This window comes from Melanerpes formicivorus, unplaced genomic scaffold (assembly GCF_026170545.1).
Source record: "Melanerpes formicivorus ecotype bairdi unplaced genomic scaffold, bMelFor1.0.p_v2 SCAF_82, whole genome shotgun sequence".
In the NCBI taxonomy this organism is placed as follows: Eukaryota; Metazoa; Chordata; class Aves; order Piciformes; family Picidae; genus Melanerpes; species Melanerpes formicivorus.
In genome coordinates, this window is record NW_027142434.1 from 1,920,401 (window position 1) to 1,939,281 (window position 18,881).

Consider the following 18,881-nt stretch of genomic DNA (forward strand, 5'->3'; position numbering starts at 1 on the left):
CAGGCACCCAGCAGCAGAACAAGAGGACACAGTCTCAAGCTGTGCCAGGGGAGGTTTAGGCTGGAGGGGAGGAGAAAGTTCTTCCCAGAGAGAGTTGTTGGCCCTTGGGATGTGCTGCCCAGGGAGGTGGTGGAGTCCCCATCCCTGGAGTTGTTCAGGAGGGGATTGGATGTGGCACTTGGAGCCATGGTTTGGTCATGAGGTCTGTGGTGAGAGGTTGGACTTGATGATCTTTGAGGTCTCTTCCAACCTGGCTGACACTGTGAGACTGTGACTGCACTGGGAACCTTCTTCCAGCACAGGGATGGAGTCCCACCAGCTGCCAGCTGGCAAAGGCATTCTGGTTTAAGTTGTGAGGAGACATTAACTCACAGCCTGGAGAGGCAGCCTGCTGCTGGGAAAGGCAGCCTGAGTCCAGGGAGAAGGCTTCTTCCTCTTCAGCTGCAAACAGAAGGCCCTGGGCTGGGTATCAAGCACAAACTGAAATCTGCTTGCAGAGCACCTCCAGAATCATCAGGTGGCAGGAGAGGATGCAAAGGTTCCTGGGCATGGGGTCAGCCTTCCTGAGCTCACATCCTGAGCTCACATCCTTGTCCCCAGGAAGAGCAGGTTTTCTTCTCTTTTGCATAGGATCATTGAATTGTTTGGGTTGGCCAAGCCCTCTGAGATCATCCACTCCAACCCCACCATGGCCACTAAACCATGGCCCCAGGTGCCATGGCCACACCTTGCCTGAGCACCTCCAGGGATGGGGATGTTCAGCCTGGGGAAGAGAAGGCTCCAGGGACACCTTAGAGCAGCATCTCAGTACCTACAGGGGACCTACAGGAAGGCTGTGCAGGGACTGGTTGCAAGGGCTGGTAGAGACAGGACAAGGAGCAATGGTCTGAAACTGGAGTAGGAGAGATTTAGGTTGGACATGAGGAGGAAGTTCTGCACAATGAGACACAGGTTGCCCAGGGAGGGGGTGGAGGTCTTCACCTGAAGACATCCAGGATCAGCCTTGCTGTGTCCCTGGGCAGCCTGCTGGAGCTGGAGGTGTCCCTGCTGCCTGCTTGGCCTGGATTGAGTGCCCTTCATTCTCCCCAGACAGATGGGACACCACAAGCAGCAGGGGAGCAGGGTGAGAAGTCACCCAGAGCACCCAAGCCGTGCCCAGGACTGCAGGGACAGGCTGGGCAGGGGCAGCAGGGAGCTCTCAGCTCGGGGGGGGCTCAGAGCTTTGCTTGGCTGGCACCCAGCAGTCTCATTGCAGCAAACCCTCCCCAGGGCCAGCAGAAAGGAGAGACAAAGCCCAGCAGGATCAGCAGCCTTGAGGAATAAAGCTGATTGTGCCAGCAAGTGAAGGGTCATGGCCAAATGCTGGGCCAGGGTGAGGCACTGGCACAGGCTGCCCAGGGAGGGGGTGGAGGCTCCATCCATGGAGACATTCAGGATCAGCCTGGCTGTGTCCCTGGGCAGCCTGCTGGAGCTGGAGGTGTCCCTGTGACTGCAGGGGGGTTGGACAGGATGACCTTGGAGCTTCCCTTCCAACCCAGTGCATCCTGTGGGTCTGTGCCTCTGTCCTTGGCCCCATTCCCTCTTTTGCCTTCTTTCCAGGATGACCTTGGAGGTTCCCTTCCAACCCAAAGCAATCTGTGAGTCTGTGAATTGCTTCACAGGAGACCAAGGGTTCTTTCCTGCTAGAGGTCAGTGCTCTGGGGGCAGCTCAGAGCCAAGCCCTCGTGGTTTGCAGGGGCTGCTGGGGGCTGCTTGGCAGCAGCGCCGCTGGAGCAGGAGTCTCAGCTCTCCTCCAACCCAAACTGGAGGGGGCTGATTCTTCAGAAAACCCCAAATCTCAACCAGACACAGGACACAGAATCAATGCCAGACTGGTTTGGGTTGGAAAAGACCTTTAAAGCTCCTCCAGCCCAACCCCCTGCAGCCCCCAGGGACAGCCCCAACCGCAGCAGGCTGCTGCCAGCCCCAAACGACCTGACCTGCACTGGTGCCAGCCCTGGGGCAGCTCCCAGCTCTCTGGGCAGCCTGGCACAGGCTCTCCCCACCCTCAGCACCAAACATTTCTCCTTCTCTCCACTCTCAAGCTGCCTCTTTCAGTTCCAAACCATCTCCCCTTGCCTGGCACATCAGGCTCTGCACCGATTACCACCGCGCAGGGCAGGGCACGGGCACGGGCACGGCCCCACGACCCCTTGGCAGGGATAGGACCCGCGGCCCTGCGGGAGATGAGGATGCCCAGGGCGGAGACAGCGCCGCCCGGCACCAGGGGCCCCGCCCGGCCACCGCCGCTGCCGACCGCCGCCGCCAGCCCCGCTGCGGGCGGAGAGACAGGTGCGCCTCAGGACCCGGCCGGGCGTTCGCCTTCCGATTGGTCGCTGCTACTGCCTGTCACTAAACGTCACGCGCCGTAACCAATAGGCTTGCAGGGCCGGGGGCGAAGGCGGGGCTTGCGGTAGCTGGGGCCGGGGCTGATGGGCGTCGCACGCCGGCGCTGAGGGGCAGGTAGGGTGGCTCCGGCCCCGGCTCCGGCTCCTTCCCGTGCCCGGCTCCGGCTCCTTCCCGTGCCCGGCTCCGGCCCCAGCCCCGGCTCCGGTTCCGACTCCTTCCCGGCTCCGGCTCCTTCCCGTGCCCGGCCCCGGCTCCGGCTCCTTCCCGTGCCCGGCCCCGGCTCCGGCTCCTTCCCGTGCCCGGCTCCGGCCCCAGCCCCGGCTCCGGTTCCGACTCCTTCCCGGCTCCGGCTCCTTCCCGTGCCCGGCTCCGGCTCCGGCTCCTTCCCGTGCCCGGCTCCAGTTCCGACTCCTTCCCGGTTCCTGCTCCTTCCCGTGCCCGGCTCCGGTTCCGACTCCTTCCCGTGCCCGGTTCCGACTCCTTCCCGTTCCCGGCTCCTTCCCGTGCCCGGCTCCGGTTCCGGCTCCTTCCCGTGCCCGGCTCCGGTTCCGGCTCCTTCCCGTGCCCGGCTCCGGTTCCGGCTCCTTCCCGTGCCCGGCTCCGGTTCCGGCTCCTTCCCGTGCCCGGCTCCGGTTCCAGCTCTTTCCCGTGCCCGGCTCCGGTTCTAGCTCTTTCCCGTGCCCGGTTCCGACTCCTTCCCGTGCCCGGCTCCGGTTCCAGCTCTTTCCCGTGCCCGGTTCCAGCTCCTTCCTGTGCCGGCTCCCCGCCGCTTCGCGTGCCCGTGCCGGCTCGGGCCGTGTCCGCGAGTCGGCACCGTGCGGGGGCAGGGGGCGCGGGGGTCGGTGCTCGCCGCGGGGGGGCGGCGCCCGGGGGTCCCGCAGGCATGCCGCCGGGCCGGGCCGGGCCGCTCCGCGGGGCGCAGCTGGGGTGCGGGAGCCCCTGAGCGGCTGAGCATCCTTCCGCGGTCCCTCGGCGGGAGCGGGGGGCGGCTGCCGCTGCCGGCCGAAGGGCTGCGCCGGGCCCGGCTGGGTCGGGTCGGGGCGGTCGGAGCAGAGGCTGAGGGCTGAGGTGGTGGTGAGCAGCGTGAGAGAGGCTCTGCAGATGAAGCCGTAGGAGGCTCCAGCAGATCAGCTTGGTCCTGGCTGCTGCTTTGCTTAGATGGAGAGGGTCTGGGGGCTTGTCAGCCCTACTGCGGATCATAGCATCACAGAATCAGTCAGGGTTGGAAGGGACCACAAGGATCAGCCAGCCCCAACCCCCCTGCCATGGGCAGGGACACCCCACACTAGATCAGCCTGGCCACAGCCTCAGCCAGCCTGGCCTTAAACACCTCCAGGGACAGGGCCCCAACCACCTCCCTGCACAACCCAGTCCAGGCCTTCACCACTCTCCTGGGGAAGAACTTCCTCCTCCCCTCCAGCCTCAATCTCCCCACCTCCAGCTTCATTCCATTCCCCCTAGTCCTAGCACTGCCTGAGATCCTGAGCAGTCCCTCCCCAGCCTTCCTGCAGCCCCCTGCAGATCCTGGAAGGCCACAATGAGGTCACCTCAGAGCCTTCTCTTCTCCAGACTTGAACTTGAGACATTCTCCCCCTGTGCTCAGCACTGCTGAGGCCACACCTGGAGTCCTGTGTCCAGCTCTGGGCTCCTCAGGTCAGGAAGGAGGTTGAGCTGCTGGAAGGTGTCCAGAGAAGGGCAACAAAGCTGGGGAGGGGTCTGGAGCACAGCCCTGGGAGGAGAGGCTGAGGGAGCTGGGGTTGCTTAGCCTGCAGAAGAGGAGGCTCAGGGGAGACCTTCTTGCTCTCTGCAACTCCCTGCAGGGAGGTTGGAGCCAGGTGGGGGTTGGGCTCTTCTCCCAGGCAGCCAGCACCAGAACAAGAGGACACAGCCTCAAGCTGTGCCAGGGGAGGTTGAGGCTGGAGGTGAGGAAGAAATTCTTCCCAGCCAGAGAGATTGGCCCTGGGGATGTGCTGCCCAGGGAGGTGGTGGAGTGCCCATCCCTGGAGGTGTTCCAGAGGGGATTGGATGTGGCACTTGGAGCCATGGTTTGGTCATGAGGTCTGTGGTGACAGCTTGGACTTGGTGATCCTTGAGGTCTCTTTCAACCTTAGTGATACTCTGAGATTGTGAGACTGTGAAAACTGTCCCAGAGTGGGGCAGGGGGGGAGGCTGGAAGGGACCTCTGGAGCTCAGCCAGCCTCACCCCCTGCCAGAGCAGGGTCAGCTAGAGCAGGTTGCACAGGACAGTGCCCAGGCAGGTAGGGAATGACTCCAGAGGAGACTCCACGGCAGCTCAGGGCAGCCTGCTCCAGGGCTCCAGCAGCCTCAGGGTAGAGCTCCTGCTCAGCTCTAGGTGGAACCTTCCCAGCCCCTGCAGAGCTCCACAGCAGGGAGGGAGCTGCAGGAGGCTTAGGTGGAGGTGCAGAAGGCAGAGGGGAAGGCAGGCAGCAGAGCTCAAAGAGGATTAGAAGGGGTTGGGTTGGAAGGGAGCTCAAAGCTCAGCCAGCTCCAACCCCCTGCCATGCCCAGCGACACCTCCCACCAGCACAGCTTGCTCAGGGCCTCATCCAGCCTGGTCCTGAACACCTCCAGGCAGGGGACAGCCACAGCCTCCCTGGGCAGCCTGTGCCAGGCTCTCCCCAGCCTCACTCTCAGCAATCTCTTCCTCCTCTCCACTCAGTCTCTCCTCTCCCAGCTCAAAGCCATTGTTCCTCCTGCACTCAGCAGGGACATCCTCCACTGGAGTAGGCTGCCCAGAGCCCTCTCCAGCCTCACCTGGGAGATCTCCAGGGCTGGAGCCTCAGCCCCCTCCCTGGACAACCTGCTGCAGTGTTCCAGCAGCCTCACAGTGCAGAATTTCTTCCTAACATCGATTCTCAATCTGCTCTGCTCTCATTTCAAGCCATTGTTCCTCCTCCTGTCCCTCCCAGCCCTTGGCCCAAGTCCCTCCCCAGCTCTCCTGGAGCCCTTCAGCTCCTGCAAGGCTGCTCTGAGCTCTCCCTGCAGCCTTCTCCTCTCCAGGCTGCACAGCCCCAGCTCTCCCAGCCTGGCCCCACAGGGGAGGTTCTGCAGCCTCTGCTCATCTCTGTGGCCTTCTCTGGAGCCTCTCCAGCAGCTCCAGGTCCTGCTTGTGCTGGGCCCCCCAGAGCTGGAGGCAGTGCTGCAGGTGGGGGCTGAGCAGAGCAGAGCAGAGGGGCAGAATCCCCTCCCTGTGCTGCTGCTCTCCCTGCCCTGGCTGCAGCCCAGCTCAGGGCTGACTTTGTGCTGCCAGGGAGCACTGCTGGCTCCTGTTGGGGTTTTCAGCAGCTCTGGGTGCAGGGCTGTGGTGGTTTGGCTGTGTGGCTCTGGCTGGTGGCAGCTGTTGGGACAGGAGTGCTTCCTGGGGCCCTGCCTGAAGTGTTGCCTCCAGGAGGATCTCTCTGGCTGTGACCCCAGGGATCAATTTCTACCTTCTGGGCAAACCAGGAGCAAGCAGCAGGAAAAACCACAGCTCAGAACAGCTCCTTCTGGATGCTGGCTGCCCTCAGCTGAGTTCCTCTCTCCTGGGTGTGACTTGGAATCAACCAGGATGGAAGAGACCTCAGAGAGCATCAAGTCCAAGCTGTCCCCCAACACCCCCTGACAGCTAGACCATGGCTCCAAGTGCCACATCCAATCCCCTCTGGAACCCCTCCAGGGGTGGGGACTCCACCACCTCCCTGGGCAGCACAGCCCCAGGGCCAATCTCACAGCCCTGTGTTTCCTCAGGCTTCCAGGATGTCGGCCCAGAGCCCCCCGAGGTGTGCGAGCTCCGCGGTGCTGCTGGCTCTGCTCTGCTGCCTCCTTCCTCCTCCAGCAGAAGGCAGCAAGGTGAGAGGAGAGCTGCAGCGCCGCGGCTGGGCTGGCAGAGGAGTCGCTGCCTGCCTGGGGCAGCTCCCAGGGCTGAGAGGAGCTGGGAGGGTGACCTCTGTCCCCCCCCGGGCTCTGCCTGAGAGCTTGCATTCTACAAGCTGAGACCCATGGAATGGTTTGGGCTGGCAAAGGCCTCTGAGATCCCCCAGGCCAACCCCAACCCAACCCCCCCATGGCCACCAAACCCTGGCCCCAAGTGCCATGGCCACAGCTTGCTGCAACCCCTCCAGCCATGGGGACTCCACCACCTCCCTGGGCAGCCTCTGCCAGGCCCTGACCACTCCTCCAGCAAAGACATTTGGCCTCCTCTCCAACCTCAGCCTCCCCTGCCACAATTTCAGGCCAGTTCCTCTCCTCCTGTCCCCTGAGCCTGGGGAGCAGAGCCCAACCCCCCCTGGCTGCAGCCTCCTCTCAGGGAGCTGCAGAGAGCAATGAGGTCTCCCTCAGCCTCCTCTGCTCCAGGCTCAACCCCCCCAGCTCCCTCAGCTGCTCCTCCCCAGCCCTCTTCCCCAGACCCTTCCCCAGCTCTGTTGCCCTTCCCTGGCCCTGCTTCAGCCTCTCACTTCTTGGAGTGAGGAGCCCAGAGCTGAACCCAGCACTCAAGCTGTGGCCTCCCCAGGGGCACCCTCCCTGCCCTGCTCCTGCTGCCCACCCCACTGCTGCTCCAGCCCAGGCTGCTGCTGCCCTCCTTGCCCCCCTGGGCACCCCCTGGCTGCTCTCCAGCTGCTGCCACTCACAGTGATGATGCTGAAGGTGATGCCAGTGGTGTGAGGCTGCAGCTGATCACCTCCAGCACCTGCAGGAGCTTTGGGCAGCCTCTTCCAGTCCCTGACCACTCCAACACCTCCAACCTCAGCCTCCCCTGGCACAATTTCAGGCCAGGTCCTCTCCTTCTGAGCCTGGGGAGCAGAGCCCAACCCCCCCTGGCTGCAGCCTCCTCTCAGGGAGCTGCAGAGAGCAATGAGGTCTCCCTCAGCCTCCTCTGCTCCAGGTCCCTCAGCTGCTCCTCCCCAGCCCCTTCCCCAGCTCTGTTGCCCTTCCCTGGCCCTGCCCCAGCCCCTCAGTGCCCCATGGAGCCTCAGCAGTGTCAGAGCTCCAGGGCTGAGGAGCAGAGCCGGGAGGACATCCTCAAGCTGGGAACTTGCCGGCGGGAGAGCAGCAGTGCAGGAGGAAGAGCCAAGGTGTGGAGTCCTCTCTTGGAGAGAGGGTTGTGCCTGGGTGGGGAGGGGGCAGCAGAAGTGGCCACAGGTGGGTGCCCTCCCCCTGCTGCCAGCCCCTCTTGCTTCCCCAGAGCTCGGAGGACATCCGCTGCAAGTGCCTCTGCCCCCCGTACCGCAACGCCAGCGGCCACATCTACACCAGGAACGTCTCCCAGAAGGACTGGTGAGTGCTGGGGGCACCCCCAGCCCCGGGGGGGCCCAGCTGCAGCCAGGGCAGCCCCCCTGCCCTGCCCTGCCCTGCCCTGCCCTGCCCGGCCCTGCCCTGCCCTGCCCTGCCCTGCCCTGCCGGGGGTGCAGAGCAGGCACAGCTGGGCAGGGCCTGAGGGCTCCGGGCGCAGCTGTGGGGTGAAGCATCCAGGCCCTGGTGGAGGAGTGGAGCCCTGAGAGGCACAGGGGGTGCCAGGGCAGACAGAGGGGCAGAGTGTGCCAAGAGACACATGGGCAGTCTGTGCCAGGACAGACAGATGGGCAGAGGGTGCCAGGGCAGACACATGGACAGTCTGTGCCAGGGCAGACAGAGGGACAGAGTGTGCCAGGACAGACAGGGACAGGGTGTGCCAGGGCAGACAGAGGGACAGGGTGTGCCAGGACAGACAGAGGGACAGAGTGTGCCAGGGCAGACAGAGGGACAGAGTGTGCCAGGACAGACAGGGACAGGGTGTGCCAGGGCAGACAGAGGGACAGAGTGTGCCAGGACAGACAGAGGGACAGACTGTGGCAGGGCAGACAGGGGGACAGAGTGTGGCAGGACAGACACAGGGACACTCTGTGCCAGGGCAGAGAGAGGGACAGGGTGTGCCAGGACAGACAGAGGGACAGAGTGTGCCAGGACAGACAGAGGGACAGAGTGTGCCAGGACAGACACATGGACAGGGTGTGCCAGGACAGACAGAGGGACAGGGTGTGCCAGGACAGACAGAGGGACAGAGTGTGCCAGGACAGACACATGGACAGGGTGTGCCAGGGCAGACAGAGGGACAGGGTGTGCCAGGACAGACAGAGGGACAGAGTGTGCCAGGACAGACAGAGGGACAGGGTGTGCCAGGGCAGACAGAGGGACAGGGTGTGCCAGGACAGACAGAGGGACAGAGTGTGCCAGGACAGACAGAGGGACAGAGTGTGCCAGGACAGACACATGGACAGGGTGTGCCAGGGCAGACAGAGGGACAGGGTGTGCCAGGACAGACAGAGGGACAGAGTGTGCCAGGACAGACACATGGACAGGGGGTGCCAGGACAGACAGAGGGACAGGGGGTGCCAAGAGACACATGGGCAGTCTGTGCCAGGACAGACAGAGGGACAGAGTGTGCCAGGACAGACAGGGACAGGGTGTGCCAGGACAGACAGAGGGACAGAGTGTGCCAGGGCAGACAGAGGGACAGGGTGTGCCAGGACAGACAGGGACAGGGTGTGCCAGGGCAGACAGAGGGACAGGGTGTGCCAGGACAGACAGAGGGACAGAGTGTGCCAGGACAGACAGAGGGACAGAGTGTGCCAGGACAGACAGGGACAGGGTGTGCCAGGGCAGACAGAGGGACAGAGTGTGCCAGGACAGACAGGGACAGAGTGTGCCAGGGCAGACAGAGGGACAGAGTGTGCCAGGACAGACAGAGGGACAGGGTGTGCCAGGGCAGACAGAGGGACAGAGTGTGCCAGGACAGACAGAGGGACAGGGTGTGCCAGGACAGACAGAGGGACAGGGTGTGCCAGGACAGACAGGGACAGGGTGTGCCAGGGCAGACAGAGGGACAGAGTGTGCCAGGACAGACAGAGGGACAGAGTGTGCCAGGACAGACAGGGACAGGGTGTGCCAGGACAGACAGAGGGACAGAGTGTGCCAGGGCAGACAGAGGGACAGGGTGTGCCAGGACAGACACATGGACAGGGTGTGCCAGGGCAGACAGAGGGACAGGGTGTGCCAGGACAGACAGAGGGACAGAGTGTGCCAGGACAGACACATGGACAGGGTGTGCCAGGGCAGACAGAGGGACAGAGTGTGCCAGGACAGACAGAGGGACAGAGTGTGCCAGGACAGACACATGGACAGGGGGTGCCAGGGCAGACAGAGGGACAGGGGGTGCCAGGACAGACACATGGACAGAGTGTGCCAGTGCAGGCAGAGGGACAGAGTGTGCCAGGACAGACACAGGGACAGTTTGTGCCAGGGCAGACAGATGGATAGAGTGTGCCAGGACAGACAGAGGGACAGGGTGTGCCAAGAGACACATGGGCAGGGTGTGCCAGGACAGAGAGATAGGCAGTCTGTGCCAGGGCAGACACATGGGCAGGGTGTGCCAGGGCAGACACATGGGCAGGGAGTGCCAGGACAGACAGAGGGACAGAGTGTGCCAGGGCAGACACAGGGACAGGGTGTGCCAGGGCAGACAGAGGGACAGAGGGTGCCAGGACAGACAGAGGGACAGACTGTGGCAGGGCAGACAGATGGGCAGAGGGTGCCAGGGCAGACAGAGGGACAGAGTGTGCCAGGGCAGACACAGGGACAGTCTGTGCCAGGGCAGACAGAGGGACAGAGTGTGCCAGGACAGACAGAGGGACAGAGGGTGCCAGGGCAGACAGAGGGACAGACTGTGCCAGGGCAGACAGAGGGACAGAGTGTGCCAGGGCAGACAGAGGGACAGAGTGTGCCAGGGCAGACACAGGGACAGTCTGTGCCAGGGCAGACAGAGGGACAGAGTGTGCCAGGGCAGACAGAGGGACAGAGTGTGCCAGGGCAGACACATGGACAGGGTGTGCCAGGGCAGACAGAGGGACAGAGGGTGCCAGGGCAGACACGTGGGCAGAGTGTGCCAGGACAGACAGAGGGACAGAGGGTGCTGGGGCAGACAGAGGGACAGGGGGGTGGCAGGACAGACACAGGGACAGAGTGTGCCAGGGCAGACAGAGGGACAGGGTGTGCCAGGGCAGAGAGAGGGGCAGAGTGTGCCAGGGGCCTGAGGGGTGCTGAGCTGTGCAGGATGAGGATGAGCAGCCTGAGGGGTGCTGAGCTGTGCAGGATGAGGATGAGCAGCCTGAGGGGTGCTGAGCTGTGCAGGATGAGGATGAGCAGCCTGAGGGGTGCTGAGCTGTGCAGGATGAGGATGAGCAGCCTGAGGGGTGCTGAGCTGTGCAGGATGAGGATGAGCAGCCTGGCAGGGAAGCCTCAGGCCAAGGCAGCCAGCAGCCAGCAGCTGTGGCTTCACCTTCCCCTGCTGCTGCTTTGGGGGCTTGGCGTTGGGGCAGCCCCCAGCAGCAGTCCAGGCTGGGGAGGAAGGGTTGGGAGCAGCCCTGGGGAGAAGGCCTTGGGGGTGCTGGGGGTGCAGAGCTGGCCAGGAGCTGGCACTGAGCACTGCCTGCCCTGGGCTGAGCCCCAGCAGGGTGGGCAGCAGGGGCAGGGAGGGGATTCTGCCCTCTGCTCTGCTCTGCTCTGCTCAGACCTCCCCTGCAGGGCTGGGGCAGCTCTGGAGCCCTCAGCACAGACAGGGAGCTGGGGGAGCAGGGCCAGAGGAGGCCACAGCAGTGCTGGCAGGGCTGGAAGCCCTCTGCTGGGAGCCCAGGCTGGGAGGGTTGGGGTTGTGCAGCCTGGAGAGGAGAAGGCTCCAGGGAGACCTCCTGGTGGCCTTGCAGTGCTGAAAGGAGCCTGGAAGAAAGCTGGGGACAGAGTTTAGAGCAGGGCCTGATGTGCCAGGCCAAGGGGAGATGGTTTGGAAGTGAAAGAGGCAGCTTGAGAGTGGAGAGAAGGAGAAATGTTTGGTGCTGAGGGTGGGGAGAGCCTGTGCCAGGCTGCCCAGAGAGCTGGGAGCTGCCCCAGGGCTGGCAGCAGTGCAGGGCAGGCTGTGTGGGGCTGGGAGCAGCCTGCTGTGGTTGGGGCTGTCCCTGGGGGCTGCAGGGGGCTGGCCTGGGCTAGGTGACCTGTAAAGGTCCTTTCCAACCCAAACCATTCCATGAGTCTATGATTTTAAAACTCCAAGGAGAGTGGCAGAGAACTCTCTTGGGGTTTAGTAGCCTCCATGGGGCCAGGACTCTCCTGGGGGGCTTGGACTGCCCCCAGGGCCTTGTCCAGGGCTAGAGGAAGCACGGCAGGAGCACTCCCCCAGGCTGTGGGGCAGCCAAGCCCTGGGTTCCCCTTTCTCCCCCCAGTTGTGGAGACCCTGGGCCATGGGGCCAGGCAGTGAGCCCCACATCTCCCTCCTCCCCCTGCTGAGGCCCAGCTCTGAGTGAGGGATGGAGGGGACCTGTCCTGCTCCTGCTTTCAGTGCTGGTGGCTGCTGAGGCTGCCCCACTGCCCTGAGCTCCCTCCCTGGCAGCCTCTTGCACACTGGAATGGAGGTTGAGACAGCTGCCCCTGGACTGCAGTGGAGCAGCTGAAAGGTGAACCCCCTCCAGCACCCTGCCCAGCCCTGGAGGCATCCCTAGCAGAGAAGTGATGGATTCAGGGCCCCCTGGGACCATCATGATCTGCTGCTGCTCTTGCACAGCCCTCAGCATCCTCCCCCAGGCCATCACCAAGGAGCCCTTCCCAGCACACAGCTGGGCATGGGCAGGACATGGGCATCATAGTCTCATAGTATCAGCCAGGGTTGGAAGGAACCACAAGGATCAGCCAGCCCCAACCCCCCTGCCATGGGCAGGGACACCCCACACTAGATCAGCCTGGCCACAGCCTCAGCCAGCCTGGCCTTAAACACCTCCAGGGACAGGGCCCCAACCACCTCCCTGCACAACCCAGTCCAGGCCTTCACCACTCTCATGGGGAAGAACTTCCTCCTCACATCTAGCCTGAACACCTCCAGCTTCACCAGAGGGCAGCTCCTTCAGCAGGGACATTGAGCTCACTCCTCTGTGCCCTGACTCTGGGGAGGTCTCAGGCAAAGGGGAGACCTTCTGGCTCCCTGCAGCTCCCTGAAAGGAGGTTGGAGCCAGGTGGGGGTTGTGCAGATTGAGAGTGGAGAGAAGGAGAAATGTTTGGTGCTGAGGGTGGGGAGAGCCTGTGCCAGGCTGCCCAGAGAGCTGGGAGCTGCCCCAGGGCTGGCAGCAGGGCAGGGCAGGTTGTGTGGGGCTGGGAGCAGCCTGCTGGGGTTGGAGCTGTCCCTGGGGGCTGCAGGGGGGTTGCAGGGGATGGGAGTTAACTGTGTTGCAGCCCAGAGCAGTCTGTGAGCCCCTGCTCCCCCCTGCAGCACCTGCCTGCACGTGGTGCAGCCGATGCCGGTGCCGGGCAGCGATGTGGAAGCCTACTGCCTGCTGTGTGAGTGCAAGTATGAGGAGCGCAGCACCACCACCATCAAGGTACTGCCAGCCCTGCTCCAGGGCTCTGCCTGCTGCTCTTTGCCCTGCCACACCACCCCCAGCCCCAGCTGAGCTGCTGGCTTGCTGGAGAAGCAGCAGCAGTGGGGTGGGCAGCAGGAGCAGGGCAGGGCTGGTGCCCCTGGCATGGGCACTGGGGAGGCCACAGCTTGAGTGCTGGGTTCAGCTCTGGGCTCCTCACTGCAGGAAGTGAGAGGCTGGGGCAGGGCCAGGGAAGGGCAACAGAGCTGGGGAAGGGTCTGGAGAAGAGGGCTGGGGAGGAGCAGCTGGGGGAGCTGGGGGGGTTGAGCCTGGAGCAGAGGAGGCTGAGGGAGACCTCATTGCTCTCTGCAGCTCCCTGAGAGGAGGCTGCAGCCAGGGGGGGTTGGGCTCTGCTCCCCAGGCTCAGGGGACAGAAGGAGAGGAACTGGCCTGAAATTGTGCCAGGGGAGGCTGAGGTTGGAGAGGAGGCCAAATGTCTTTGCTGGAGGAGTGGTCAGGGCCTGGCAGAGGCTGCCCAGGGAGGTGGTGGAGTCCCCATGGCTGGAGGGGTTGCAGCAAGCTGTGGCCATGGCAGCTGGGGCCAGGGTTGGGTGGCCATGGGGGGGTTGGGTTGGGGTTGGCCTGGATGCTCTCAGAGGGCTTTGCCAGCCAAACAAGAGAAGAAGAGAGAAGCCTCAGGTCCCAGGGCTGCTTCAGGGGGGCACAGAGCTGTGCAGGCACAGAGCCAGGCTGCAGGGCCAGGGGAAGCAGGGCCCCCCAGGTGGGGCTGGAGCTGAGCACTGGGGTGGCACAGGCACAAAGGGACCCTCTGCAGGTACCAGGCACCTCCTGGGGTTTCCAGATTGGCAGAGCCCAGAAAGGGGAAATCAAACTGTCTGTCCCAGCTGCACCCAGAGGCTCTGTGTCAGGAGGGCTCCTGGCAGTCAGGAAGAGGCTGCACTGAAGCTTGGGCTCCTTGCTAAGGATGTGTGACAGTGCCAAGCACACCTCTGGCTGAGCACCCAGCTTGTCTCCTCTCACATGCAGCAAGTGTCCTAAAGTGGCTGAGGAGAGCAGCAGAGCTCCTGCAGTGGTGGCACTTGCACCTCACCCTGCTAGAGGCTGCATGGGAGCAAAAGGAGAAGGAGAGAATGGCTTGGGCAGCAGCTCTGAGCTGGGTGAGGAACTGGCTGGAGGCTGAGCCCAGAGAGTGGTGGTGAATGGTGCCACAGCCAGCTGGCAGCCAGGCACCAGTGCTGTGCCCCAGGGAGCAGTGCTGGGCCCTGTGCTCTTTAACATCTTCATTGATGATCTGGAGGAGGGGATGGAGTCAGTCAGCAGCAAATGTGCAGCTGACAGCAAGCTGGGGGCAGAGGTTGGTCAGTGAGAGGACAGAAGGGCTCTGCAGAGGGACCTTGCCAGGCTGCACAGCTGGGCAGAGGCCAACAGGATGGCATTCAGCAAGTCCCAGTGCCAGGGGCTGCACTTTGGCCACAGCAACCCCAGGCAGAGCTCCAGGCTGGGGGCAGAGTGGCTGAGAGCTGCCAAAGAGAGAGGGAGCTGGGGGTGCTGATTGACAGCTGCCTGAACAGGAGCCAGCAGTGTGCCCAGGGGGCCAAGAAGGCCAAGGGCATCCTGGCCTGCAGCAGGAAGAGTGTGGCCAGCAGGAGCAGGGAAGTCCTTGTGCCCCTGGACACTGCATTGGTTAGGCCACACCTGGAGTCCTGTGTCCAGCTCTGGGCTCCTCAGGTCAGGAAGGAGATTGAGAGACTTGAAGGTGTCCAGAGAAGGGCAACAAAGCTGGGGAGGGGTCTGGGGCACAGCCCTGGGAGGAGAGGCTGAGGGAGCTGGGGTTGCTTAGCCTGCAGGAGAGGAGGCTCAGGGGAGACCTTCTTGCTCTCTGCAACTCCCTGCAGGGAGGTTGGAGCCAGGTGGGGGTTGGGCTCTTCTCCCAGGCACCCAGCAGCAGAACAAGAGGACACAGTCTCAGGCTGTGCCAGGGGAAGTTGAGGCTGGAGGTGAGGTGAAAGTTCTTCCCAGAGAGAGTTGTTGGCCCTTGGGATGTGCTGCCCAGGGAGGTGGTGGAGTCCCCATCCCTGGAGGTGTTCAGGAGGGGATTGGATGTGGCACTTGGAGCCAGGGTTTGGTCTTGAGGTCTGTGGTGACAGCTTGGACTTGATGATCTTTGAGGTCTCTTCCAGCCTTAGTGATCCTGTGAGACTGGGGCATCAGGGACAGCTGGGGAGGCAACTTCCTGGCCTCTGTGGTGCTTCTTACAGAACCACAGAGTGGTAGGGGCTGGAAGGGGCCTCAAAGATCATCCAGGCCAAGCCCCCTGGCAGAGCAGGGCAGCCAGGGCAGGGCACACAGCCAGGTGGGGCTGGAAAGCCTCCACACCAGCAGACTCCACCACCTCTCTGGGCAGCCTGCTCCAGGCCTCCAGCAGCCTCACAGTGCAGCAGCTCCTCCTCATGCTTGGCTGGAGCCTCCTGGGCTCAGCTTTGTGCCCAGGACCTCTTGCCCTGTCCCTGGGCACCCCCGAGGAGGGCCTGGCCCTGGCAGCCAGCAGCACCTCTGCTGCTCCTGCACTGTGCTGCCCCTGCCTGCAGGTGATCATCATCATCTACCTGTCGGTGGTGGGGGCCCTGCTGCTCTACATGGCCTTCCTGGTGCTGGTGGACCCCCTGCTCCGCAAGCCAGACGCCTACAGCCAGCCCCTGCACAGCCAGGAGGAGAATGAGGTGAGGCTGCACAGGGCTGCATGGGGCCAGGCTGGGAGGGTGGCAAGGGAAGGGCAGCAGGAGCCTGCAAGGTGTCCTTCAGGCCAAGAGGGCTGAGGGTGCCCTGGGGTGCATGAGGAAGAGTGTGGCCAGCAGGTCAGGGAGGTTCTCTCCCACCTCTACTCTCCTCTGGTTAGGCCACATCTGGAGCCCTGGGGCCAGTGCTCTGCTCCCCAGTTCAGGAGGGACAGGGAACTGCTGGGCAGAGTCCAGTGGAGGCTGTGAGGGTGATGAAGGCTGCCCAGAGAGCTGGGAGCTGGCACCAGTGCAGGTCAGGTTGCTTGTGGCTGGGAACAGCCTGCTGTGAGAGCAGAGACAGCACCAGGGGCTGCAGGCCAGCCCAGCACCCCCTGCCCCAGCCCCCCAGCACCACACACACCTCCCCCAGGCTGCAACACAGCCTCAGGGCTGGAGGGCTCTGCCCTGCACTGAGCACAGCCTGAGGGAGCTGGGGTTGAGCTCTGAGGATCCCTTCCCAGCCAAAGCAGTCAGGGATCCTATGACCCTGAGCCAGTGCTGTGCTCCCCAGTTCAGGAGGGACAGGGAACTGCTGGGCAGAGTCCAGTGGAGGCTGTGAGGGTGATGAAGGCTGCCCAGAGAGCTGGGAGCTGGCACCAGTGCAGGGCAGGTTGCTCCTCTCTGGGACAGGCTGAGCTGTGGAGCTGGAGAGCAGCCCTGCAGCACCACCTGAGCAGCAGAGCAGCAGGGACTCTGCCAGCTGGTGGCTGAGGGCAGGGGAGCCATGGGCCCAGTGCCAGGGGGATGCAGTTTCCCCCTCAGGGCAGCCCCTGGCAGAGATTTACACCCAGTGCAGTTCCTCTCCTGGAGACTTCATCTGGGGGCTGTGACTTCCCCACCAGTGCTCCCCAGGAGCAGCTCTCCTGCTGGAGCTGAGGAGCTCTGACAGTGATGACCACAGAGGGCTGGAGCTGCTCTGCTCTGCAGACAGCCTGAGAGAGTTGGGGCTGTGCAGGCTGGAGAGGAGAAGGCTCCCAGGAGACCTCCTTGTGGCCTGCCAGGAGCTGCAGGGGGCTGCAGGAAAGCTGGGGAGGGACTTTGGAGGCTGTCAGGGAGGGATAGGACTGGGGGGGATGGAGCAGAACTAGAAGTGGGGAGATGGAGATTGGCTGTGAGGAAGAAGTTGTTGGCCAGGAGGGTGGTGAGAGCCTGGCCCAGGCTGCCCAGGGAGGTGGTGGAAGCCTCCTGGCTGGAGGTGTTTGCAGCCAGGTTGGAGGTGGCTGTGAGCAAGCTGCTGTGGTGTGAGGTGTCCCTGCCCATGGCAGGGGCTTGGAGCTGGCTGAGCCTTGGGGTCCCTCCCAGCCCTGGCAGCTCTGTGTTGCTCCCCAGCAGCACAGCCGCAGCCTCCCGGGGCTCTGCCAGCTGCAATCTCTCCCAGCACCTCCTGCTGCTGGGCTGGGCAGGGCCAGCCCTGAGCTCTTTGCCCTTCTGTCCCCCTGCAGGAGGCTCGGAGCCTGGCTGCAGCCCCGCTGGTGCCGGGGGGCAGAGCCAACACGGTGCTGGAGAGGGTGGAGGGAGTGCAGCAGCGCTGGAAGCGGCAGGTGCAGGAGCAGCGCAGGACCGTCTTCGACCGCCACAAGATGCTGAGCTAGGCCTCTGCTCAGCCCCTGCCAGCTCCCCCCCGGGGCAGGGGCAGCAGGGCAGCCCTCAGCACCCTCTGCTGCCGGGCTGCAAGCTCCCAGCCTCCGCTCTGCTGTCCCCAGACTGCTGCTCTGCTGGCAGCCCCTCGGCCCTTGCCTGGCTGCTCCCTGGCCCTGTGCCTGCCTGGCAGTGCTGCTGCTGCCCCGGGGCTGCCTGCGGCCAGGGCTGCAGCTCCAGTGCGTGGCTGGGGCCAGCAGGCAGCACTCGGTGGGGCTGAAGAGCCTCAGCTCCCTCAGCCTGGCCTCCTGCCAGCCCCCCCCTGCCAGAGCTGCCTGAGTCCTCTGGGATAAACCAGTGGGGTAGCTGGGGGATAAATCACCTGGGGCTCCTCCAGAGAAGCCTCCTCCTCCTCATCTTCCTCCTCCTCCTCCTCCTCATCTTCCTCCTCCTCCTCCTCCTCATCTTCCTCCTCCTCCTCCTCCTCATCTTCCTCCTCCTCCTCCTCCTCATCTTCCTCCTCCTCCTCATCTTCCTCCTCCTCCTCCTTCTCCTTATCTTCCTCCTCCTCCTCCTTCTCCTTATCTTCCTCCTCCTCCTCCTTCTCCTTATCTTCCTCCTCCTCCTCCTTCTCCTTATCTTCCTCCTCCTCCTCCTTCTCCTTATCTTCCTCCTCCTCCTCCTTCTCCTTATCTTCCTCCTCCTCCTCCTTCTCCTTATCTTCCTCCTCCTCCTCCTTCTCCTTATCTTCCTCCTCCTCCTCCTTCTCCTTATCTTCCTCCTCCTCCTCCTTCTCCTTATCTTCCTCCTCCTCCTCCTTCTCCTTATCTTCCTCCTCCTCCTCCTTCTCCTTATCTTCCTCCTCCTCCTCCTTCTCCATATCTTCCTCCTCCTCCTCCTCCTCCTTATCTTCCTCCTCCTCCTCCTTCTCCTTATCTTCCTCCTCCTCCTCCTTCTCCTTATCTTCCTCCTCCTCCTCCTTCTCCTTATCTTCCTCCTCCTCCTCCTCCTTATCTTCCTCCTCCTCCTCCTCCTTATCTTCCTCCTCCTCCTCCTCATCTTCCTCCTCCTCCTCATCTTCCTCCTCCTCCTCATCTTATCTTCTCCTCCTCCTCCTTATCTTCCTCATCTTCCTCCTCCTCCAGTTGGCACTGCTGTGACCTGGGCCTCGTGGTGCTGAGACCAGCAGCAGCCTGCCCCAGGAGGCAGAGGAGGAGCTGCCCTGCAGTGCTCAGCTGCTGCTGCTGCTGCTCCCCCTGCTGTAAAGAGAGAAGGTGCCCAGGGCAGCCTGCCCAGGTCACAGCAGCCTGGCTCAGGCTGCAGCCTGCTCCTGTGGGGGCTGAACAGCACAGAGTTGCTGAGGAGCTTCAGCAGGAAGAGAGCAGCAGGTGAAAGGCTGATTCCACCTGACAGAACCCCCCTGGGGAGAAAGCTTCCTGGCTGTGCCCACACCTGCACCCCCTCCGTGCTCCCAGGGGCAGCTGTGTCCAGCAGAAGCAGGGCAAAGGCTCTCCTGGAGCCCTGCAGGCACTTGTCTGGCTCTGGGGGCCCTGGGAAAGGAACATTTGTGCCACTCAGAACACTCCAGGAGCTCTGACTGCACTGGGGCTGTGTGGAGGAGCCTGAAGTGGTGCTGCAGGGTGTGGATGGAGCCCACTGAGAGCAGCCAGGGTGCCAGGAGGGGGCTGGGCTGGGCTGGGCCATGTAGCTTCTCTCTATTAAAGGCAGACAAAGCTCTGTGGCA

At 63.4% G+C, this 18,881-nt stretch overlaps 1 protein-coding gene across 3 annotated transcripts in view; it reads left to right on the top strand.

Moving 5' to 3' along the window:
* Window positions 1–18,881, top strand: part of TMEM9 (transmembrane protein 9) — a 39,508-nt gene extending 20,627 nt beyond the window's left edge. The window contains exons 1-6 of one of the 3 annotated variants that reach the window (XM_068164740.1): window positions 2,456–2,502; window positions 6,136–6,237; window positions 7,571–7,662; window positions 12,674–12,782; window positions 15,371–15,502; window positions 17,002–18,881. In XM_068164740.1, coding sequence (XP_068020841.1) covers window positions 6,145–6,237; window positions 7,571–7,662; window positions 12,674–12,782; window positions 15,371–15,502; window positions 17,002–17,151 — 576 coding nt within the window. In that variant the 5' untranslated portion in view covers window positions 2,456–2,502; window positions 6,136–6,144 and the 3' untranslated portion in view covers window positions 17,152–18,881. Of the gene's footprint in view, window positions 1–2,455; window positions 2,503–6,135; window positions 6,238–6,870; window positions 7,461–7,570; window positions 7,663–12,673; window positions 12,783–15,370; window positions 15,503–17,001 lie in introns of those variants that run through there. The other 2 variants (XM_068164739.1, XM_068164738.1) reach the window with 2 other exon arrangements.